Below are 26,184 nucleotides of genomic sequence, written 5' to 3'. Positions count from 1 at the left end.
AAAAAGCATATCAAGAAGTACATTTTAGCAACTTTTGGTGAAGCTAATTTTTGATTTTTTTAAATAAATGCACTTTGAAAATAGGGGTTTTATTCCATAAATCTTCATTGTTCGGACTTCTTTCGAGTATTAAAGAACCAGATGGATGATTTACAGTAAATATTTATATTTACAATTAGTTATATGCTACTGACTAAACCAAAAACAAAAAATACATAAAAAATAAAGCTAGTTTTCAAAAATTAACTGCTTGGCTTTATCTGGTAGTGCAGGATTGTTCAAAGACAAAGATGCTCTATTGTTTAATGAAATCACAGGATCTGATGATAAAAGCAATCTGTTGAATACATCCGTAATATTAACCGTTCTGTTGAATTTTCGGGAGTGGAGCTCGCGATATCTCCGGATGCATTTATTCCTCGTCTCCTGAACCTCTTCGCTGCACATTCCAATCGGAAGTACCGTGTATTTAATAATGCCAGCCCCATGGACTAGCAATTTGTGCACTGTTGGAGACAATGCATACCAACCGTATAATTTCTGGTATAAAGCTCTAGTCTCTTCAGCATAAATTTCAAAAGAATTATAATTAATCTTCGACTTACAGTTAATTACAGTAAGCAGAATATGAAATCGCTCCAACAGATTTTCATTGAGACCGGTAATTTTTGCTGCAACTTTCCATTCACGGAAAAACTTCCGGGCGGTATTTCCGTCATTAGAATTTCCGCCACCAGGCATAGGCTCACTGATGCGTAATCCTGTTAAAAAGGACAAAATCTGGTTAAATCTTATATCTTCAAAAACAAAAATATAATGTTGCAAATTGCTAACCATACGTACCTAATTCCGCATGTATCTTGCTTCGAATTTCGATTTCTCTAGATTTCACCGCTTCATTTGCCTTGCTTACACGCCATGTAGGTTTATCAAGGGCCAGTCTATACGACACTTTCAGAACCATTTCCATCGTTCTAATATATGCATGCAGAGGAGAAAACCCGAATTTGTACCTGGCTGGATCATCAGAATCTGGATCGCTTCTGGAATCGTTCAAACATTTTCCAGACCTTCCACAAATGTAGCATGATTGAGAGTTCGTTCCGGTTAAATCATTTACGACTTTTGTATCCAGAATTGTGAACATCATTTGGGGTTTTACACAAACAGATCGGTTCTCCAACATTACTTCCACATTCATCAAATTTTGTATTTGCGTATTCATAAGCGAAACCTCCCGTTTTGTCAACTCGGTTGACTCTTTTGCAAATATCAATTTTATCGGTCTGCAAAGCGAAATTGACGATGGCAGATCATTATTCCAAACAATTTCTTAGGTTTCTTCTGCTTCACGATGTCCAGTTAACCTTAAAGGAACTAATGAAAACGCGAATATATGGGAATCGCTGTATTCCTGTAACTCTTCATCCTCGTCCTCCTCGAAAAAACATTGTTTATATCTAGCATGGTTGCTGCTCCCATCAAAACCCCATTTGTAGATAAGTGTATAATCGTCGTATGGTACCACCTTTTGGGACGTCGCTCTGCTCATCACGCTTGCAAAAAGCCGTTTCGTGGTGTGCTCCACAAGTTCCTGTAAAGGCACTTCAGCAACAGATGAATGGATAGAGAGACCTAATATATCATTATATAGGTATTATTCAATATTATTGACTCTATGTTTAACATACCTGAAGGATAGCATAGTTTCTTTAGCTTCAACCAATTTGTTATAAGCTGGGTACATGTCCACGCCCTTGCTTATATTCATCTGCCGGATGCCCGGATGTTCATGTACTGAGCCTTTGAAAACTCGTTTTTGCATAAGAATGCAAGAGCTTCCTCTGCTGTAAGAGCTTCGAATCCGTGTTTTGATCGATCTGCTGAACGCTGTAGCTCGATTGCCGTCTCGGGGTTTTGTGCTATTTTTCCTATCAATTTGCCGGCTTTACGAAACCCTGCGGAGGCTACAGATGTTTCTGCAGCAAACGAAATTTCTTCTGCCGAAAATTGATTAAGAAGAGATTGAACCCTGCTTTTCTTTGATTTTCTGTGTGCATCTTTGAACGGCTTAGAAGGACGACCAACGAATGATTTTGAGGGCGAAAGGACATCGACAATAAATTCTCCTCCAAGCCAAGCGTCATTATCTTCAAAAATCGTTCACGTTTCCTTCCAGCTGCTCGCCAAAGTTTCTGAAACTTCAGCATCACCAGGGTAAGCTTCCTTTGCACCAAACTTACGTCCAGCTCTTCTCCAGAAAACTTTTTCTTTACAAATTCCAATAAATCTTTTACCTTATCTCCGTTCATGAGAAGAAGGGTAAGATCGGCCAAACGAATCGCTGATAAATAAAATCTGAGTTAATATAATGAAAGCACTTGAAAAAAAAATACCTTTTCTCATTTTGCAACGTTTTGAAATGAACAATTCAGTGTCTCAAAAATCAACGCTTGCTTTAACTCATACCGCAGTGAATGATTGATTAAAATTTTCAAATTCGTCTGTTTGTGTATGAAATACGCATACCTATAAATAATATTCTTGTTTATGTTAAGGGCATTAGCAGTCTTGCTTGGGTTCCATTTCTTATGCTATTTTGAAGATTATATGCTATATATTATATAAATGTATTCACAAAATAGTGTATCATCGATCTGGTTCTTTGATACTCGAAAGAAGTTCGAACAATGAAGATTTATGGAATAAAACCCCTATTTTCAAAGTGCATTTATTTAAAAAAATCAAAAATTACCTTCACCAAAAGTTGCTAAAATGTACTTCTTGATATGCTTTTTAAAGTGATATGTATCACTATCGGTTGTACTTGCGCCATTTTGAAATATTACGCTTGAAAATTTGAGCTAAAAGACTACAAAACTGACGATAACTTTTGACAGGAGACTTGTACTGGTATAGTGTCTTTGGAGCAAATATGTATTTTAAAATTAACTATAATCGTTCTGAACATAGTAGGCCGAAAAAGTGATATTTAAAAAAAAATATGACAGAAAAACTGATTTTTGGCTTTTGTTTTTTTAAATGGCTTATATCTCCAAATATAGAAGAGATAAACAAAAACGATGTTCAAGAAAGTTTTCTAATTTTTTATAATTCACAACTTTGTACAATATTTAGTTTCTCTATCTATTGAAATAAAAAAGTTAGAGGCCAAATTACGTTGCTGGTAGAATTTGGCGTTTAGGACACTTTTGCAACCAATGCGAATAAAGCTCACAAGAAAATGTTCAGAAGACGTCAATACGCTATCTCTAATATTTTTCGAGTTATTAATTTATTCCACCTAATTTTGCTTCCTGGACCACAGTGCAATGTTCCTCACATAGGTGCAGTGCTGTGGCCTACTACAGGAAAAGTATGTCAGTCACTGAAGTCTAAATGCATTTTAAAACTTCTCTCTGTTATAGCGTGTAAACTTTTGAAAACAGCATCATTTTGATAGTTCTTATGTTCGCCACGAGAGGTAACTTTGAATCGAATGGATCAAATTATTGAATCCACAATATCTCGTCTGATGCAGGTTCATAAAAAATTTAAATTTTGTATTCAATGTTAAACAGATACATGAACATTTGTAATGGATATTGTCATCATCAAAATTTAAAAAATCACTTTAAAACGCCTATCGTCGTGTAGCTTAACGAAGTTAGCTGTTTATTTTCATCCATTGCGATACTCGTGTTATCAAAAGCTATGTTCTGCCCAAAATATCATCCATTCCCATTCCTAAGCACATTCGTTGATCTCTCATGTAAAGTTGCAAAAGTGGAGTAAATATGTATATATATTTCATTTTCAGCTCTTGAATGGTTGCAGTACAAAATCATCAACGCTGTTCCTTGATAAAGCTATTGTTCAGATAACAAAATAAGACCTAATAAAAATATAGTTTCTAATTTGAGTTGGTTCTTTCGTTTTATCAGATATCTTGTATTTCATGCTCAAGCAAGTCATGTGAAAATATGGAAAAAATGTGTAGAATATGGTTTACGATTCTCTTTGATATTGATTGTACGATTTTGCTATTGTAAAACGGCCACGTGTATATCCTCATTGTTGTGCATTTTAATGGTGTTGCCTTTAAATTACGCTACTGCTGCATGTAAACACTGCATTTTGAGTGGTGTTTCTTGTGTATTATGGTGTTTCAATAGCCCGCCATTATGGTCTAGAAAGATAAGCTGCCTTTTTGTAATTAAATTTAATCTATTTTCAGATCTTCAATGTAGAACTGCAATTATGAAGAGAAAGGTCCCTAGAGTAAGATAAAAAAAATGCCTCCCATATTACCGTATTAAACAAAACGTGTTACTTTCATTCCTAAGCTCTTGTACTGGTTTACCGTTATCTATCAAATGATATTATTATTCTTAAAACTTATTATTAACAATAAAGAATTTATTATCCACTAAATTAAATTAATCCGTCATCATTAAACAACGGTCATTATGACCATTCATTCTACATGCTGTGGGAAATCCTCGCTAACATAAGATTCCATAGAAATCAGGAATCGATTCAATTATTCAAGGGCTTTGAAATTGTGGTGGTCACAATGAGAAGGTACCAATATTTCACACACAGAATGAAAAAATAAAATAGTTTAAAATGTAATCGGTTTGCTTTGCTTAAAATACTCTCTCCACCAACAATGACTATGACAGGAGAGAAACACGAATGATCGTTTGCCAATATAAAAGGGAAATAACTCTAATGTTGGCATATATCTAAAGATTGGGCCCATCGATAAAAATCTCCTGTTCTTCAACTTTTCTTAGAAAAATCCGTCATCAAATGGATATTTTTGGATGTTACTGAAAAATTGGCAAAAATGCTTTCGTCTGCAATGTATGTATGGGCCCAATATTAGAGTCACCTAGGCCGACATTATGAACATTAACCCTATCAACCCCTTCTCGGTATGCAAGCTTAACATAAACCTATTGATCAGAGCAGTTTTCACCAGACACTGTTGCATAAATCTACCATGCTTGCGTTTCAATATGTATTGTTTCATTGATTATATGAAGAGTTACCGATGCAGTTGAGGATATGAAAGGGGCCACCTAAGCCCTCCCCAAAGTTTATAAACAAGTATGTTGAACTGACAGCAGCCTCTTTGTGGTAAAAAGTATTTAATATTAATTTTCTCCGAATTTTTAAATGGCTAGGTCAAAGACAGGGAAGCTGAAACAATCGTATACAGCTCTTCTTCTTGCTCTGGAATGCTTTGATTGGCAACAGATAGATATTTTGTGTTTGCTTGTTCGAGCTCAATTAATTTTTCAGACTTGTTTTACCTACATCGAGCACTGTTTCCAACAAACTAACGAATAACGAATAAGTTTTCCACATGCAACAATCGCATCCTATATTTCTAGGAAAATGTGCAACAACTGACCACACCACTTGAACTATGCAAGCTTCTTACGATGTCCACATGGTAGGGCACCCACAACTTGTTTGCCTGCCAAGTGGTATGTTTCCAGTTGCACTTCTGCCATCAATCGGTAACTAAAAAGAACTCATGACTTGTGTCATTCAGGAAAACTTCAATTATTCATTAATCCTCTCAACTCTTGCTTCTAAGCAACGAAGTTTTTCCCTTCCGAACGACAAGATTCCTTATAAAATGAAAGCTTCCGTAAGTGTGAGTTTTCGCCTGAAATATTAATATTCTACAAACTCATTTCCCACTGCATTTACCTATCATACAGCCCAATAGGAATGTGCTAAGCTGCTTCACTCTTCTACCATACACATATGGCAATGGATTTGGTGTAAACAATGAGTTATAAATTAGAATGCATGTACTAGTTTGTGCACATTTCTGTACATCCTTTCTATCATTTGTGTTCATTTCTAGATCCGTGAGTTTTCTTCCATAAGGCATAAGTAAGCTTTCGTTCTCTTACATTCATTTGATAAGCGCTGCTCTTAGTGCCCATCATGTATAATATGAGCCTTCCTTCGCATTACTTTAAGTACCATTTTATGTAAAGCTAGTATAATGCGCTTTGAGTTGATTAACATTTCCTAAACCTGCCCAACTCAACAACGATCTCGTTTGCCCTATTATGATTTCATTTAGATCCTACAGGTAAAATTCATCAAAATATCGTTGTTTCAGCATCACTCGAATTGTAATCATCCTTTTGTTAGCTGTCTTTTGTATAAAATCTGCATCATGGCGAATATTCTACTGGACGCGTGGTATGATGATGAATGAACAAAGTAGTAAAAATCAGCACAGCGTACGTGAACATGAGCAGCGTTCCTAACGAACACAGATGGCTACTAGGAATCTGATGATGAAGCGTGGTTGCTGTGAGCTCGTATACGATCATGTTCGCTTCTGTGCCCATTTCATATCGTCATCCCGTGGTTTGTGACCAGTGCAAACCTCGATGATGGCTTCCAGCGTTGACCAGAATCTGAAAAAGGGATGAAAATTTTACTAAATGAACAACCATTGTTGGATAACAAACAGCTCTGCAATTAGACGAACGCACTTGATCTTCTCCAGGGGCCAGTTGAGCCATCCAGTGGTGATGCAAAAGTATGTTTCATGCGGCGCCACGTGATGAATGCGATGGTGTCTCCGCGGCAGAATGATGTGATTGTTCTGCAGAAACAGTACCCACTTCGGTAGGCCCCAGTAGGTGTGGGACCATTTGTGAATCTGGAATTGTAAAATTGAATATCATTCGTTGGAAATATAATGTAATTACCATGGTTTTCAAAATATCCGCATCCCAAATGAACATCACAGATTTGCAGGACCTATTTATAAACGCATAAAAAGAGCCTTCCCCAAAAACTGAGTAAGCCATATTTTAGCTGAAGAAGCAAGTTGTTGTCTGAATAAGCTCCGATTCAGATCTGCTAAGTGAGCTCCGATTACTAGGCAACGAGTTTGTGCCTTGCTTGTTTAACCTTTTATTTTCTAATGCTTTTGTCGTATCCAAATTTGCTCGTTAATTTTTTTGTCCTTCGACCTTGTCTAACAGCTGTTCATAAATTTTGAATTTTTGCAGTGCTTTATTTCCTTGATTTGTTTGTTCCGTCGATCTTGTTTTCCGTACTCAGTACCAACGCTACCGACGCCAAGGAAGCAACTCCCACACCTGGACCCTACCTATCAACCCATCAACTCATGGACCTGGGACCAACGGCTTTTCTTCCCTTTCCAATGAAGGCGTGATCAGAGATTTTGTACCTCAGAAAATCCCGGCGGTGCTGACTGGGATTTGAACACAAGCCTTTTGGGATGAGAGGCAATCCAAATTTTAACAGTGCTTTTGCAATACAAATGCTGTAAATCTCTATGAAAATTTATAAATATCAAACATATGGAAAGTTTTATCCTTAAAAGGAAGCTTAGTGCTGAGAAAAAAAATACGTTTTGATTTGGACTACAAAACCGCATAAAGTGTTCTTTTGGTTTTATTCTAAGTCCAGACTTTTTTAATGATGCGATAAAAAATATGTTCCTCCGTATTTTTTTGCAGGAATCTAAGAAAAACTGATTTTATTGGATTTTTGATATGTTTTTTTCCAATATTTTTAGAAAAATCAAATCAAGCCAGATGAAAACAAATAGCAGGACATCCACGCAGATCTCCCGTCAAAGTGGTCAGTATCTGACAAGGGTCATGATGGGTTTGATCTCATGAGCAACGAGTAAAACTAAAGTGGGCAAAAATCCGACATGCGATTGAGGTAACTAATTAAGTTCCCAGACCTACGTTGATTACAGCCGGGTATTTTCAGGGTACCTGCATGGAAGCCAAAATCTGACATGACCAAAACCCTTCAGACGGCTCATCAAATCACATGAGAATTTAAATTAAACATGTCCGGAGATTATATTTCGTATTAGGAACAACATTGGCCATAACTGGCCGTGTCTCGGGAAACCCTCAGGAAGAGATCACAATTTGAAAATAGGCAAACCATATCTTGCGACGTATCTAACCGCATGAAAGTTCAGTAACAAAAACATTGAGTACCCAGTGTAACATTGCACAGTGGTCCAGTATGCAGATTAAGCTGGAAGGATATGTTTTGAACCTGAAATTGAAACTTTAGACTAAAAGTCTCATTTTTAAGACAATTAATTCTAGAGTGGTTCTTATTATCATTGAAACCGAAAATCTAACTTTTTATTTGAAGAAATTAAGGTATTCTTCGACAAAGTTATAGCTGACCTAATTTCAATCAAGTTTGTTAAAAAAAAACTTTTTTTTTTTATCTCTTAGATTGACCGATTTAGAGCTATTTTCTTGAATTGAGCTAGGGCGCCTCTAAAAAATGAATTTTCAAATTTCTCATAAAAATCATCCTCTAGAGACTTAAACTCTTTTAGATAAATGTTTAAAAACCAAAGTTGTCGTCTGTATCTCTTCTAATAAAAAAGATATCCCCAATTATAGTAAAAAAATTGAAAAAAAAAATTAAAATTGATTTTATACAAGTTTAAAAAAATGAAGACCTCTATTTTTTCAAATTATTGAGAATAACATACGCCCTAGAAAATGCTGTAAAAAAACTTTTTTGTTTGTTTGCCCTAACCAGAGATATTAACATTTCAAAAGGGCATATTTTAGTAGAAAAACTTCAATAACTATTGATTGTCGAAAGATATCGACAAGCTCTAAGCAGCAAAAATTTGCGCCTTCAAAAGATTTAAATGTTATTCCACGACATCTTTACCGAGAAATTTGAAATGAGAAAACTTGATAAAAAAAAACTGTTTTTTTTTTTTAGAGACACCCTAGCTCAATTTCGGAAAATAGATCGGTCAATTCATGAGATACGAAAAAGGTTTTTTTTAACAATGTTGCTTTAAATTAGGTCAGCTATAACTTTGCCGAAGAATCTTCAATTTATTCAAACAAAAAAGTTAGATTTTTGATTTCAATGATATTAAGAACCCCTTTAGAATTCAATGCCATAAAAATAAAGGCCTAACTATAAGGAACAACTTTGTTGAATGATGATGGTTCCACCTCTTACCCCTACAAAGGTTTGAGCTGGACGATTAATCGTTAAAATAATTATAGATGACAATTTAAACAGGTTTGCAAACAAAGTCGAACCTGTTACAATTACTGATATAAATTCCTTCTAGAGTTTACAGTTGCTTCACAGCGATACAAATGTGGAAAAGCTCAGGCGTTCACCTCTTAGTTCGCCTTTTTGTCCACCTAAAATATTCATAAGTATTACAAGCGATCAAGAGTTAATGAACAATCAACAAAACATCCTATTACACTAGCAACCCCGCAATCTGATGCTATCATAGTTTTCAGCAATGCTCACGAAACCCCAACATTTGCCAGAAAACCTACTACTATGTCAAGGTATCTTCCAAATAAGCTTCAAAATTGCATTGTTTTTTTAATATGTGCGAGAGTCTCAAACCTATGTAGACTACTTTTTTTTTAATTAATCTACTATTAAATCAAATATTAAAAATCCATCATCACCATCATGGCGAACAGAAATAGTTTTTGCAGTGCTATAATAATTATTAAAAAGTCGTTATGACAGCTATCCATATAAAATAATCCGTTAGAGATAATTTCGTCAAGATACATAAATTGTCAATTCATAAAAAACAAAAATCACTGTAAAACTGTTCAAAAGACAGGTTTAATGTGTGAAATGCAGTGTCTTTTAAATTCTGTAAGTGTTGCTGAACTTTTTATATATCTAGGCATCGAATTGAAAACATTTATTCCTCTATAATATAATGAATTTTGTGAAGCACAAGTTAATAAATGTGGTGATCTTATTTCAGCCGCGTTTCTAATATTATATCTATGAAAGTCACTTCCTCTTTCAATTCGATCACACAAATATCGAGGCAGCAAACCGTTAACTACTTTAAAAATGAACACCAAAGTCAAATATACAATTCTATGCTTCACCGACAACCATTGTTAGGCGTCTAACATCAAAGTTGAGGAAGTGAATCTATTACATCTCAAAATCAAACGCATTATTTTACTCTGCAAGCGCTGTAATGTCGATATTTGTGTTGCATTGGCCAGAAATAAAATGGAAGGGCAAAAGTCAAGATGAGGAAAGATGATCGATTTGTATAGCTGTATTTTACTGGCAATAGTTAACTCGTTGTTAAGTCGACATAGAATTCCATACTTCTTGGCAATTTTCTGGATGATATTGTCAATGTGAGAGTTGAACTTAAGTGTGTCATCAATAATCACGCCAAGATATTTAATCTCCCGAACGCGATCAATAGTCTCATCATCAATTACAACAGAGACGTTCTCATTTACTCGATTCCGCGAAATTACCATAAATTTAGATTTACTTGTATTCAATTTTAACTGCTTATACTTCAACCATCTACTTAGAGAACGCAAATCTTCATTCAAGTGTAAAGTGTAAAACGGCATCATCTAAATCCTTAGCTGCAATAAATAACACAGTATCATCTGCAAAAAGATTAATGTCGCAAAATCGTAAAACACGTCGCAAGTCATTAATATACATAATAAATAAAAGGGGCCCTAATACACTTCCCTGGGGTACTCCAAGGTTATTCCCCACGGGACTGGAAACAGAATCATTAAAAACAGTCCGTTGAGTTCTGTCAGACAAATAGCTCTCAAACCATTTATATGCAGTACTCGTAATTCCAAAGCGCTTGATTGATCTTAACAATTAGGGCCTAGAAATTGTTTCAAAAGCGCGTTTCAGATCCAATAAAACAGCAACAATCGTATATCTACACTCCAAGTTATTTTTCCACTTCGCTAATACTAAATTCAACGCGGTTTCACAAGAATGACCTTCCCGATATCCCGATTGTTCTGGTATCAACAAACTATTACTATTTAAATACTCCAACAGCTGGCCTTTAACAACAAGTTCTAAAATTTTATCTAATGTGTGCAACATGTTGATAGGACGAGACTCTTCGGCTTTAATCGTTCCAGCAACTTTTTGAATGTGGAGTCCTTCCAAATTTGTGGCACATGTCCAGTTTGCAATGATTCATTAATAAGGTCCAGCAAGAAGTGGCCAATGACATGAAAGCAATCTTGAATAACTCTAGCATTAACATTATCTACTCCAGCGGATTTTCCTAATGAAAAACAAATAACTCTAAGTTCATCTAATGTAATTGGGTGAAAAACTTCAAATCTACAACTACTATTACCTGGCTGTTTTATTTCGTCAGGTTCATCGACCAATTCAATGGATTGATTAGTCAATGAAACACTGTCTACAAAATAATCATTAAACTTAGCTACAATTACTTGTTCTGACTGTTCTAATGTGCAATTAAAAGTTATGGACCGCGGTTTGCAATTACTAGGTTTTAATAAAGATTTCAACATTTTCCATAACTCTTTGCTGTTGTTTTGATGTTGATCAATCTTCCTTTGAACATATTCACAACGAGTTTTCTTTATCGATTTTGAATACTTATTACGCGCGATTGTGTACCTATTCCAGTGATTGTCATTATTTGATCTACAAAACTTTTTGTACCATTTGTCCCTTTTCTGTTTAAGACGCGACAACGGCGCCGGTGGTGTAGTGGTAAGCGTGATTACCTCTCACCCCAGCAGGCCTGGATTCAATCCCAGTCGGCGCCGCCGAGATGTTCTGAGGCATAACATCTCTGATCACGCCTTCCTTCGGATGGGAAGTAAAGCCGTTGGTCCCCGGTTCATGAGTTGATGGGTCAATAGGTAGGGTCCAGGTGTGGGAGCTGCCTTCCTGGCACGTCGGTAGCATTGGTGCTCAGCAAGGAAAACAAGATCGACGGAAAAAACAAACCAAAGGTTTAAGACGCATAAGTTTCAAATTGTACCAGCTGTTCGAGTTTTTCAAAGAAACAAACTTTTGCTCAACTAGTTGATTGGTACACGTTTTCAAAGCGTTATTAAGAACAGCTGTAGATTCATCTAAATTACTGGCCGCGAATGGATAATCCACGCTCCTCTCAACAAGATTCGAAACAGCCTGTTTCGAATATTTCCTCCAGCACTTCAATTTTTTTATCACTATCGTTAACATGGTCTAAGACATTAATCACTAAGGTCTAATGATCGGTTATTTTCAAATCAGTATCCGTAACTGAACAAATGGAATCAAAATTGGAATAAACTTGGTCAATTAAAGTTCTGCTGTTCCTGGAAATACGCGTATATTGATTTACCGTTTGCTTTAAATTGAAAAACTCAGCTAAACGCTTCAAATGATTCGAATTATGGTTGTCACGCCAATTGAAATTAAAATCACCAGCTAATATATTTAATTTACTAGAATCAAGGAATGTCTCGAGCTAGAACTGGGAGAATGATACAAAACACCATAATTACCCATCTTCATGCCACGTACAACTGTAAAGCCCAGAACCAGTTGCCATCAATAACTTCGTTGGTACGAAGGTTGAATTAACTGATTCTTTGACATAAATAGTAGCACCGCCAGTGTGTCTAGAATGTGATAAACAAGCAGCAACACTATATCCCGGAATACTATATTGATCAAAATCTTCAGTTTCTACAATATGAGTTTCAGATAATAAAACTAAAAGAGGACATTTTTCCTCAAAAATCTGACGCAATGCTACGTAGTTAATTGACAACTCCGCAATATTAAAATACAAAAAATCGAATTGATTCACATTCCTGGAACTTGGCTGCTATTTGTTGAAACGCAAGCTGCTTTTCTTCTGATCAAAAAGTCTTTTATAGAGCAAACATTCCGAGCTAAATGCAGCATGGTTGACGTCCAAGTTCATTTTACGTTCTTTATTCATTTTCAAACAATTAATACATTTCAATACAGTTGACGTACACTCCGACGTTTTGTGTTGTTGGCCTAGAGCATCTATCACAATTTTTGCAATCCATGCTCTTGTGCCTAAATTTTCCACATTTGAAGCATCTCAACACATTAATCGCGGGAACTATCGACTTCAATTACAACACTAAACTTGTTATACGTGAAGCGTGGATTTTCAAACATGTTCACTACTTTTACATCATTTATAGCGATGTCTTCATTTTGCCTTTTTAAGTAGTCAATGAAGACATCGGAGGAATACTGATCGCTCATGCCCACTAATTTCAATCTTGGCACCGAAGTGGGAACAACAGTACTATATTTTTCACCCAGATTGCTTTCAATACCATTTTTCACATCATTTAGATTAGCTCCTGTTGCACACTCAACAATAATGGAAACACATTGAAAAAACTTTTTTTTTTCTAAAATTTCAATTGCAGTCTCAAAACTTATCCTTTCAGCTAAATCTGCATTCTGGACCACTGTGCATTGGCTATACATGCTCCTGGTATGACCGGAAAAGTGACCAGAATCTGACGTATACTATAATCATATCAAAGTAGAGCGCATGTTCCGAGTGTCGGAATTCAAATTAGTAAGCAGAGTCAGATCCCTTGGATAAATAATTCATGTTTTTAATTCACATTCCGTCAAGTGTGTTTAACTTCGAGTAACTAAAAATTTAAAGTTTTAAAACGTCTAAACATATTCTTGGCGAAATTGAACCCCAATTACCCCCTAAACACCCCTTTTAAATAAGAGTGCAGATCATGGGAGCTGGATATAACATTCTCAGCAATGACCCGATTTTGTCAGCCGCTCCGCGCATTAAACTTTTATCTTTCAATAATTTTACATAGCCGTAATTCCAAATCTTTCTCATTCATCTTCATGTTGGATGTTAAAGGTATCCTTTGATTCTATAAGTCCACCTAAAAAGCGCATGTGCTTTGTAGAACATTAGAAAAGATTTTCAAATACATGGCTGACAAAATCGGGACATTACTGTATTATACATTTCAGCCTCCCTTACCTGATTAGTCATAGCGATGAAGATTGAACACAGAAACAGATACGCGCTCAGTGCGTACTCCTGCTGTATTTCCGAGTTCGATCGGGTGAAAAAATTCCACGCAAGCTTGGCCAGAATGGGCACGGCCACCATGAAGTTGTCCCCGTTGGTTTCGATGAAATCGTGTCGAGTGATTGAGGTCGGATCGATGTGATGCTCCCGGAAAGGTCGTAAAAAATTCTGCCGAATAAGATGAAGATTGAATTTTAATTAAACGCGCAAATACCGGAATGATGGCGATGGCACTTACCTTCCCCACTATTGGAAGCTCGACCGAGCCCCATGTGTCTGCTCCCCAGTGTACTAGGCCGGACCCGAAATCGGCTGTCAGAATACCGAACATAGCAGCCACCAGCACTTTGCTTATCCGTTCGATGCGGAAGTGTTTGAGGATGAGGAACAGATTGATAACAATTAGCGCGATGCAGATGTAGACACAGATGATTTCCTGAGTACGTTTACCTGCAATGGAAATTGGTTGTGTTTCATGTATAAGTAATTATGGCTATGAAAAGTGGCTGACTACATCGCTTTTGAACTGATTGTTCTTTTAAGCACATTCAGGAGAATCGATAAAATAACCTGTATCTTTTGGTTAAATCAATCAACTAAGTTAATGTGTTCTTAGTATTTTTACACTACTACTACTTGCACTAAATGGAAAATGTTCCCGGGATTTTTACTCTACAGACAAGCAATGTTTGCCATTCATAGCAAATTTGTGTACCAAATAGTTTGAATTTTAATTAGCTGCTAGAGTTGTCAGCTGTAGTGAGTATGTTCAGTCGCTTTCGGACCCAACAGTATTGGTGAAAGCCACTGCCAGATTTTCCATTCACGATTCCAGTGAATTATAATTATAAAAATAATATAGCGACCCCTTTCATACCGCCAGTCTAGCATGCTAAATATCAACAGTCGTGCACGAGCCACATTTGCATATCATAACAGAACCACCTACCGACGGTCGGGTCAACCGTGCGCTTTCTCCTAGAGCCAACCGTCGCCACTGTGTCGAATTATCCTGTAACACGGCTGTCGCACCTACCACCACCGCCAATAAAACGAAACCAAAGTGTTTCCACCTGTGCACTTGTAGCTTGTAGGTAAGTTAAAACAAAGAAACTCTTTTCCATTGACCATAGGCAGAGAAAATCGTGTTTACCAAGGATTGGGACAGCAATTACATTACACAAAGAACTGAATTATATCGCCACTGTCGACAGCCCTCTTCTGCTGTGCTCTAACCGTCATCGTCGTTCCACTTTAGGGGCTGTTCACAAACCACGTAGGCACCTTAGGGGGTGGAAGTAGGCAAGTGTCAATTGTCCATACAAATATTCATAAAAATCCACTCATAAAAATTACTACGTAGTTTATGAACAGCCCCTCATTAGAATCAACAATTCAGGCCATTAGTGGGCCACGTGTACGTCACACCACGCGACACTTCCATTTGTGATCAACTAAATAGCGATTAATTCATGATGAATTAGGCTGTTGCAGAACGTGCTCTAACCACAACAATTGGCAGGCAGGTAATTATTGCTTGGGATAGGCAATTATGCGGAATGCTATTACCAAAATTGAACATGTTTAAAGTGAACTTCTGTCATCAACGCGTTTTACTACGGGAGGAACATGCGTCAACTTGTTGTTGAATATGTTTTATGGAGACGCATGGTATAGGTACCTTTATTTAAGAACAAGGTTGGTAGAATCCACAAATGGTCGTTATAATGGCTGATTTGCTTGTAAACTCAGCCATGATAATGGCCTTTTGAGCGTTATACCATTTTTGTCCTTAATTTCCTGACAAAACAGTTCCAACACATAATTTTGTTTAGAGAATCTCAGATATTTTCACCGAGATTTGCATAGCAAAGCCGGCAAACAAATTTTATTGAGATCCTAGCGAAAAAGACGTTTGGTTGCTAAGTCTCCGAAAATGTAGGGTTAAATACCCCATTTCCGGCCTATTAAGCACAACACGCACTTAATCATTCTTAATCTAGCGCAGTTTAGCACCAAACGGAATGTTATTTTTACTGATGGCCTTCCGTATGTACCGGAATATTTGATAAAGAGAATCCCATCGTTGAGATATTGTCAAAAATCTAACACTGCTTCTTGACGCCAAACTCGGCCTACGGATTCAAAACTTGGCCTAACGCATTGAAACGCCATTGAAACGCCAATGAATTTACTTCGGCCTATCGGATGAAGATAAAAATTGATTCGGTCGGAGCACTTCTTTTGTTTTTCGGAAAAAATGGGTGCAAGCCTTCATATCACGCATTCTCATTGACTTCGTTCCGTAGCTTATTAGCTAAAGTATCGTACCAAACGCATAATTGACTTGGTAACTCTGAAATCATGGATTTATTTGAAGTTTTCTGCTCGATAGGCCCAAAATGGGCGATTAGGCCGAAGTAGTTCTCTACCCTATCGCTGAATTTCAGCAAACATACGGCATCTCTCATAAAAACTTATTGCCAAGCAATTGGCTGTGCAAATCCCGGCAACAAATTGCCGATATGGTAAAAACATAACTAACTGTGCACATAAGAAGTGTCAAACCCCTCCCCTTGCGTTGAAAATTATGCATATATTATGTTTAATCTGTATAAACTGTGGCCACAGGTAAACTCTCTCATCTCCTATTCTGCACACGATGCTCCAGGAAAGCCCTTTGGATGGTCAGGATTGCCGAAAATAGTTTTAAATATCGTTCAGCATCTTCTGATGCTCTTCTTAGGTATTATCACAAACAAATAGACGTAACTCTTTGAAAAACTTGTTCTTGAAAACATAGTATCTCAAAACATATAACCTCAGCAACGACATCTCTCTGGCTTCTCGCGGAAAACAAGCTTGCTCGCTAACTCGTAAACAATATTGCATAAAAGTTCTATAGAATGTATAGAAGCGTCAAAGTGATCTGATGCCAGCGCTGCGGCGAGTAGTTCGCGGAACTGATAATATTCAAATCAACCGTTAAATGCATGAACGAAGCTACACAATGAAGAGTTACGTCTGTTTGTCTGTGGTATTAGTATACCGATGCAATGAACTCTCTACAACTTGATATGCTAGCGACTGTATGTAGGTGTACCAGTTATGGCTATACGTTCCTACCCAAGTAACATTTATGGTTTTATGACGGTTCTGAAGACCATCAATTTTACTTGTAGAGTGCTTTAAAACCTTAATAAAACTTGAAAATGTTGGTTGGGTATTATGGTGTGATCCAATTCTGGCTTATGGGATTCTCCTATCCCATAATTGGAACACACCATAATAGAAACGTATAGCCATAACTGGTACATCTATCCTAATGGTTCTACAATAACTGAGCAAATCCACGCCAGCTGACGATTCGATCAAACTTCTCCCCTCTCAGAATTCATTGAAACTTTGCATAATCGTTCGCTAGGTGCAATAAACCAATTGTTGGTATTTGGCCATTTTGAAACACACCTAATTTTTCAAAATGGCGTTTTCTACATTTTTCAATAAGCCATAGCTCGAAAACGGCTCATTTACTCGAAATGACGCCTGAGATATAGCTGTTGGGAACTGGCTTTACATTCCTGCAAAAAATACACACTGTAAAAGAAATCGAAAATTGTAACAATGGTAACTTTTAAATCTCATTTCAAATGCGGGGGTATTCTGGGTATGACCCACAGTGAGGTAATACAGGCACCTGATTTTTTTTGAATACTCAAATATTGAATAATTGGGGTTTGGTCACACCCACTCTTAATTGACGATATTTAACCCTTTGTTTGTACCTTGGGGTCAATTTGACCCCAGGTCGCTTTGGAAAGCTGTAACATTTTTATTTGTTGATGGATTTAACAAATTCTTTCACTTATAGGTGCGTATACCAGAGCTTTGTAATATTAGATGAAATCTTAAAAAAATAACATAAAACCTATTTATTGGATATTTTTTTATTGAAATACTCACGTTGTCTGTACCCTGCGATAAATTTAACCCCTAATTCAAATTGCCGTATCTTAACGAAATTACAATGGATTTCGGAAATTTCAAATGATTCGCAAATTAAATCGAGTGTACTTTCTGTTTAAACTATCAGATTCTCTTAGGGGCGGATCTCTCTGGGGGGAGGGGGCTGTCATTGTTTAAATATACCCATGAAGTGGCATATTTTGATGCTAGGGATGTTTATATCACGAGACCCCAGCCATATAGGATGTTGCTTTCTTCTGCAAAGATATTTTAGAATACTAGGTATTCAAAGCTATGCATAGTGTATGACATAATTCACTCACTAGATGTCGCTAAAACAAAAACAATCAAGTTGCGTCATCATTAATACACATTGATAGTTCCCGTCTCCAGAAAAGTTATTCAGATGGACAAGACGTATCTTAAGGAACAGAGTTTAGTTCAGAACTCACTCACCAGGCTAGTGTGACATTCATTTTGAATTCTTTGCCATAACTTAACATCTTGAATAGATTCAAGGTTCATGCCTTCGCAAAGTTGTTCAGATGCATCGTTCGTGCAAGCGACATTTACCGCCTTTACAGTGAATTATGGAAGAGTTAACATTCTAACCAATAAATGTCATCTTTCAATTATGTATATTACTGTCACTTGTCCAGATTGTAATGTTATTGATACCAAGTCCTGTATGCAATAAATAAACTCACACCGTATTACCTGTATTAATCATAAAATCACAACATAATAAATCGAGTCCTACCGTGCGCGATCGCTATTTTATAGTAAAGAGTTTAGTTCAGAATCCACTCACCAGGTGGCGCTGGTGGGACATTAATGTTTCATTGATTGCTCTTACTTAACATATGGACTAGTTGTAAAGGTTTTCAGATGGGCAAGGTCTATAGGTAAAGAGTTTAGTTCAAAATTAACTCACCAGGTTGCTCTAGTGTGACATTCATTTTGAACTGAGCGCCCTAACTTAACATCTTAATCATATTCTATGGCAAACAGTTTCGCTCAGAATTTACTCATCAGCTTTCACTATTGCTTGACGTTGTTTCGAGATAGAAGGATAGAAGGATTCTGTTTTTGGCAAAGTTTCTAAGATGAACTAAAACAATTATATGGTTAGCATCATAATTTAGAACTCTCTCCCCAGAGATCGCTAGAACTTAACTTTAAGCTTTTGTTTATTTAAAAATGTTTTCTCAAACATAAGCTGTGTTTCATAACAGTCACTTTTGTTCATCAATAGTCTAGAATAGGTTTTTGTCTATACGAAAAACTTTACCGAAGACAAAAATTTCGTATCTAGTCAATTTTTAATTAATTTTTTTTTACTACAATAGCAACTGTCCGTTTGTCCCGTATTTAAAAAATGATGTGAATTATTTGACCATTTATAATGTTTAAAGATATATTTTTTAAATAGTATTAAGATTTATAATATGATGCATCCTTTAGTTAAACTCACAGAATACTGGTAAAATTTATTATTTATTAACGAAAAATCAAAAACAATCCTTGAGGTATCCGTTTTACCCGATTTTCCCTAAATGTACACAAAACAAAGAAGTACTGAACTTTTGCTAAAGAATGCTGCAAATTCCAGGACAAAATAAAAAGTGGATGAAGATGAAGTTCAATCAATTTGTTGTATTGAGAGGAGTTTTTACATGTAAGATAATGCAGATGATGAAGGGGTCGTCTATAAATTATACTCATTGGGACGCCACTTGAAAATTGTAACTTTATTGATTATCGATTTTTCATAAAAAAATATTCTACAAAATTGTTGAACTTATCATTTCCACAAACTTTATTGAATACACATTTTTCCAGCATATCCAGCATTGTGATATGAAGCATTATGTATGATATGATATGGAGCATTATTTATGGAAATCAATTTTCAGCTTCAACTTTGAGTGATTTTTCCAAGACATAGGGTGGGTGAGCCAGTAGTGGAGGTACTAAGCCAATTTATTAATTAAACAATAAATATGCGATGTACACACAATTGTTTTACGTCAATCTATAGCTTTCAACCTCTATTTTGATAGAAAAATATTACACTGTAATAAAATTGCATACAATTTTAGAAAACTCATCCTCCATTAATAGGAACACTGTTCCAGTAGTTGTGGTAGTTGCTAACTTTGGTTCCTATAATAGTGGAATGCGTAGGTTTCTTATGGGTTCCACTATTATACGAACACTACCGCAACTATAGGTGCAGAGGAGTTAAGGAAAATTAATGATTTTCCGTAATTTTTGGGCTAATTTTTACCTTGAAATATGCAAATATGCTTTATTTTAGGACAGCTACCGATGAAAAATAATCTTATCCGGGTCCTCCTCATTATTCCGGCACAACCTCCATACCGCAACACTACACCACTATTACTGGAACACCGACCCACCGGGCTCAGGAAAGTTTTTTTTTTTCTATTTGTCAAAAAGACAACATTTTAGAAAACAGCAATACACTATCTATCAATCCACAAAATATACATGGGTTAATTTCTTCAAAACATGATGTTTTATATATATTTTTTTTCCTTTGGTTTGTTTTTTCCGTCGATCTTGTTTTCCGTGCTGAGCACCAATGCTACCGACGCACGTGCCAGGAAGGCAGCTCCCACACCTGGACCCTACCTATCGACCCATCAACTCATGAACCGGGGACCAACGGCTTTACTTCCCTTCCGAAGGAAGGCGTGATCAGAGATGTTATGCCTCAGAACATCCCGGTGGCGCCGACTGGGATTGAATCCAGGCCTGCTGGGGTGAGAGGTAATTACGCTTACCACTACACCACCGGCGCCGTTATGTTTTATATATGTCAAATCTCAAAATGGGGTGAATATTTTTATAAAAGAATACCGTGATGAGATTTTGCATATTTTGATGAACATTTCGGTGCTAAAAAACAAAAGTGACAATTGTTAATTACTGCCGAGCAGTTAATCAAATATTGAGATTTTCAGTGTATGGCTTTAAAATCGGTATTTCTTCAGTAAAAGGTGTCCACAGTTAAATTGAATCACATAGAAGTCCTCGCAAAAAAAAATCTCTCAACCGATTGTCTTGAAATTTTCATGGAATGTAGAACAATGTATAAATTTGGATAACGAATCTTTATTTCACTTTATTTTTTTTTTCACCCAATCCAAGTGCTCGAACATTCATCTTAATTCCACCCATAAGGTTTTGTACAATGGTTGAATCGACGTCTGTTCTGCTTTCAACCATGATTTCAACATTTCCTGCTCCGTAGTGACAACTTTAGGATGCTTACGGAGTTCGTTCTTCATTATAGTATAGTATATTTGCCCAAAATTTCATAAAAATTCTCCCAATGGGCAAACTGTTACAGCTTTTTTTAAGTGATGCAATTTAACTGTGGACACCCTTTATCACATCCATTTGAGTTTTTTGAGACATTGTATGTTTGGAGAAGTTTATAATTACATAAAATGACCCAAATTTGTAGAAGACTATAACATGCTTACTGTTAAACCTGTGAATATAAATTAATGCTTCATATAATATCTGTAGACAAATGGATACAAAATGGACAACCTTAATATTCACAGGCTTGTCAGATAGCATTCGCCTTTTTTCAACTAAAAACTTATCTAACGACACTAAATTGATTAAACTTCATCTTCATAAACTTTTTTCTTTAAATTTGACTACTGTGCAGTGGGTCTGGAATGCAATCTAGCGGGTTTTAAAAATAACTCCGAATCGAATCATTTCCGTGGCTTGAGGTCTTGAGCAAAAGTTTTCATTTTGATAAGGGCCATCTACACACTTAGAAAAATTGATGCAAATTTGGGTGCTCTGAGACTGACATATACGAGCGTCAATATTGGCATAAAATTGAGTCATAATAAACGCCAAATTCAGCTCAATCAAGCGTACTTTCGAACTTTTCAATCTTGGAGCACCTACATGACATGTTTGTTTACGTCTCATCCTTTATGTCAAAGATGGATTCAGTCACGTGTAAGATTAGGGTTTTTGTGTGTGTAGATTTTCTAGCGAAGTTTTATAAAATCAACTTAAATTCGATTTTAATTACTCTAACGGTCGAAACGTCTTCGGCAACTGTATTCAACGTAATCTCAAGGTCAAGGTGCTTTGTTCAAAAGATATAAAACAGAACAGCTTAAACATGAATACATTGAACTGGATTTTTTCACTCACAAAGTGGGCCTTGTATAGCTGAGCAACTTTGCCCAAGAATAAAATAATTACGCAGTCACCCCGAGGAGTTATCAATTTTATCCCGCTTGATTGCATATCTGATGTAAGTGTGGATTTCATTTTTTCCAACAACAAATGTAATGGAATTTTTTACAATGTATTGTAGTGTACAAGCAAGTTTTTTTTCCAGAACGGGTAAAACTTTCACTAGATGATTTTCTAGCCGCAGTGCATAAAATTTACAAAAATATATTTCTTAAACCTTCCTACGACCACATGATAGAATTTGATCATGCGGTGAAACTTTTCAATTTCTGCATACTTTATATGCAAGCCTGAAAAATAATCATACATTTCCCGGTTGGATGAATTCACCTCCTCTGGCTTGATAATACTGACAAAAGGACATAAATCTTACAGAAGCTTCTGAATAAACAAGATTCCTATTTCCCTATACGACAAATGATCGCCTTAAACTCAATACCCAAATAAATCCCGATGATATTTTCGCTTTTATTTTTCCTTGGCCTGTCAATGAAGGTCTAAAAATAATTCTTGTTATTGGTTCGTGTTTTGAAAGGTAAAATCCCTACAGCTGGTCATAAAGCAAATGAAAAAGCTTCACACAGGATGCCAAAACTTCAACTACTGCAACATAGACGTCGTCGATGACGACGATGACGACGACGACGTCGACGCCACGACCGAGATTTGGTATTTATGGCTCATTTATTCATTGCGACTAGGGCCAGCAACCGGAGTCTATACCTAAAAAGAGGTACAATTTCTCGCATAAACTAGGCGGCCGCCTCGCCTGTCTGAGCCAACATTGTTGCATAGGTCGTGTGTGCGAATTTCCGTGCCAAAAGAAAGTGGAAGCCAAAGCATAGTGTTTCTGTTGCTCGCTGCTCGATGGCTGCGAAAAGTGGGGTTTATCGGAGGGAGGATGTTAGGGGAATCGAAATCTATTAATACTGTTTGGCCAAGCGCAAGTTCAAAAGGTGAATGAAAGGAAATTTATTTCGAACCTGTGACATTTCGTGCCCGTTTTCTAGGTTTTGCTTTCATTACGAGCTGATTCGCAAAGTTAAACACGGAAAAGGTAAATCGATGGACATGTTAGCTTACGACCGGTGATGGAGCGTGAATGAATTGTTGTCCTTTAACCCTTTGTCTGTACCTCAAAAGTTCAGCTAAGTTCAATACGAAAATTCTTCGCAATATGTCTCAACTAAGAGGCAGGCACATCAAGAAGACTTTGGCAAAAAATCGGTTTGATGAATAATCAAGGTTGAAAAAAAATCCTGGGCTCATATTGATAAATTTCCGAAATTCCATTTTAGCTTTATTAAATTTAATCGAACCCATGAACATTCTGTTACACTCATTACGTAGAATTGTGCACACAGATCCTCTCTTATATGTAGTTTCGCGGCAAACTAGGTACAAACCTCTGCGGAGATTCAGTAAATTAAATTTCATTACAGCCAAAACATACTGCTTTGCACTGCACTATTACAGCTAGTCGTTCAACACAACAGCGATGCTGTAGAACCGTCATCACCCAAATTGCATCATAATCAGATTGGCTACGCTGACTACTGACCATCCGCATGAACCAACTGGAAACCATTGCGTACAACAAACAAACAACCCCAATGTGTATGTTCTCAACCTGGCGCTACCATTGCGGCACACCACTTACAAGTGGTGGCACCCGGGTCGTTTCATTGGAACCGTTTCGGTAATCGCAACAATTACAGAACAACAGCAGCGATTCTCCTAAAGCGTGGAATGTGCAAGTACAACCGTTCTTTGTCCGCCACAAAAACCTGCTACAACGTGCATTGAAACCGTCCCCACATGGAAGCTAATTTTCTGTGTACGTCACTGGCATCCCGTTTCAGCTATGGCCAACCATATTACAACTCGACCGTTTTCGAACGCATTTGCTGAAAACCACATCCCGAGCGATAACAACATGAAAACACTCGCTTCTATGCACTCCATCATGCCACAACGATTTCACTTACCACTACTATACAGTTTAGCTAGTTCCTGGGCCCCTTTGTGCTGTGGTCCCCATCGCGGTCGCTTCGTTAGGCTGTCTCCTCCGTCGACACATTTCCCACTGGCATCGATGGCTCCACAACTTTTGCTACTACTGGTGAGAATTGTGTTCGAGTTAGGGTCATCTTCTAGCATGGAGTTTTCCAGGATCTCTTGGTCTGTCTTGACGGGCGTCTGTTTAAGAAAATGAAGTCATATTAATCATACGCATACATACACATGTCAGACAATGGGTATAATAAATTTCCCAATCAAGCGTCAGCGGTAGCGTGCTGTTGAAAGGGCATGGCACCACGTCTTTCATCAAACTTTATGCCCACCGAAGGGGAAGTGACACACATGAGTTAGTGTGGAATCCTTGCTCCTATAGACTTATTGAAAATATCAGCCCTGACTCGATGGAGACGTCAAAGACGGCACCATCCTTGGCCCCGATTGGATTCCGCCATTTAAAGCAAGAAATGTAGTTCAGTGCTGGTTCTTCATCAGCCCAGCCCCGTGTTGATTGTGATGACACACATTTAAGCCGGGTATAAGGCAAAGTTGCCTAAATTTTGTAGCGCCGTCACTGCGAGCGTACTCCACGGGATAAATGGTTTATCATATAGCAATAGTTACCACGAAATTGAGTTGAAATGAATTTTGATTTTCGGAAAGTTAGTTCTTATGCTAGGTCACCAAAAATTGAATTCTACAGCAACTCGCTTGAACTTGCCTAAACAACCATAATTTGCATGTTTCTTTGAAAGACTTTTTGTGTTTCTGTTAACCTACTAGTGGGCTGCGAATTGCCTATTGACTAGGAATAATTGTTCAAATTGTTCCATAACATCAAATTGTGACTAATCAGGAGGATTGTGACAACACCGTAGCATTGAGTTCGTTAACCCTATCCACATATTTGTATCACCCGGCAAATGACAAGGCAAAAAAGAGCAAACAGAAACATTCGATCGATTGCCTTCGCTCAGTTTTTCGGAGAAACCACAGTTAAAAGTTCACTACACACTGAACTGAATGGGCTTTGGGGACGGTAATTATCTGTTCCTTTGATTAGCTCATTCAGTAGTAAATAACATTAAATAGTTAAAAATAGTGCATCGTCGATATAATAGATTTTCGGTATTCATGGATTACCTAAACATTAAGGTGAAAGTGACCTAGTTAGTTAATAATATATTTTTTCCTTGATTTGCTTTCCGTCGGTGTTGTTTTCCGTGCTGAGTATCAATGCTACCGACGCCAGGGAGGCAACTCCCACACCTGGACCCTACCTACCGATTCATCAACTCATGAACCGGGGACCAACGGCTTTACGTGATCAGCAATGTTATGTATCAGAACATCCCGGCGGTGCCGACTGGGATTGAACCCAGGCCTACTGGGGTGAAATGTAATCACGCTTAACACTACATAACCGGCGCCGCTAGTAAATAATAATTTCAAAAATTGTTTTCTCTAAGAAATCACTTCCTTAAGCGGTGCCGGTGCTGTAGTGGTAAGCGTGACTGCCTCTCACTCCAAAGGGCCTGGGTTCAATTTCAGTCAGTGCCGTCGGGATTTTCTGAGGCATAAAATCTCTGCTAACGCTTCACGCTCAGGCGTCGGTAGCTTTGGTACTCAGTGCAGAAAAAAACAGATCGACAGAAAACAAGTTAATGAAAAATAAAGAAATCACTTGAGATTGGCAACTAAATTGGTTGGAGGACAGCCGAGAAAAAGTGGTAACTGAACCATTCATTACGCCATACGGGAATTCATGTACTCTCCTTTTCCAAAAACAACACACAAGATTTCATATTTTATCACAACAAACATTGCACCCATTCAACAACATTACCCACGATTAGCTAGAATCAAGCATAATTCTCTCAACAATCAAAATGCTATTAACTTCATTATAAAAACCACCACTCACGAACAAAAAAACCCCACCAAGTACCGAATAAATCTGCCACAGCACACTGACGAAGCTTTAAAAATACCACCCA

General features: G+C 37.1%; 1 protein-coding gene across 2 annotated transcripts in view; it reads right to left on the bottom strand.

Annotated features, from left to right (window-relative positions):
* Positions 1 to 6,204: 6,204 nt before the first annotated feature.
* Kua overlaps positions 6,205 to 26,184 on the bottom strand; it is a 42,347-nt gene continuing 22,367 nt past the window's right edge. For both annotated transcript variants that reach the window (XM_065239104.1, XM_065239105.1), the window contains 5 exons: positions 24,157 to 24,367; positions 14,181 to 14,392; positions 13,892 to 14,110; positions 6,534 to 6,703; positions 6,205 to 6,455 (listed from right to left, as the gene is read on the bottom strand). In XM_065239104.1, coding sequence (XP_065095176.1) covers positions 6,365 to 6,455; positions 6,534 to 6,703; positions 13,892 to 14,110; positions 14,181 to 14,392; positions 24,157 to 24,367 — 903 coding nt within the window. In that variant the 3' untranslated portion in view covers positions 6,205 to 6,364. The remainder of the gene's footprint in view (positions 6,456 to 6,533; positions 6,704 to 13,891; positions 14,111 to 14,180; positions 14,393 to 24,156; positions 24,368 to 26,184) is intronic.

The sequence above is a fragment of the Ochlerotatus camptorhynchus genome, unplaced genomic scaffold (assembly GCF_037179485.1).
Source record: "Ochlerotatus camptorhynchus isolate MF236.1 unplaced genomic scaffold, CSIRO-AGI_Acam_v1.1 ptg000050l, whole genome shotgun sequence".
Taxonomy (NCBI): Eukaryota; Metazoa; Arthropoda; class Insecta; order Diptera; family Culicidae; genus Ochlerotatus; species Ochlerotatus camptorhynchus.
Note: the sequence above shows the minus strand (reverse complement) of the source record. Positions and strands in the feature narration are given on the sequence as shown.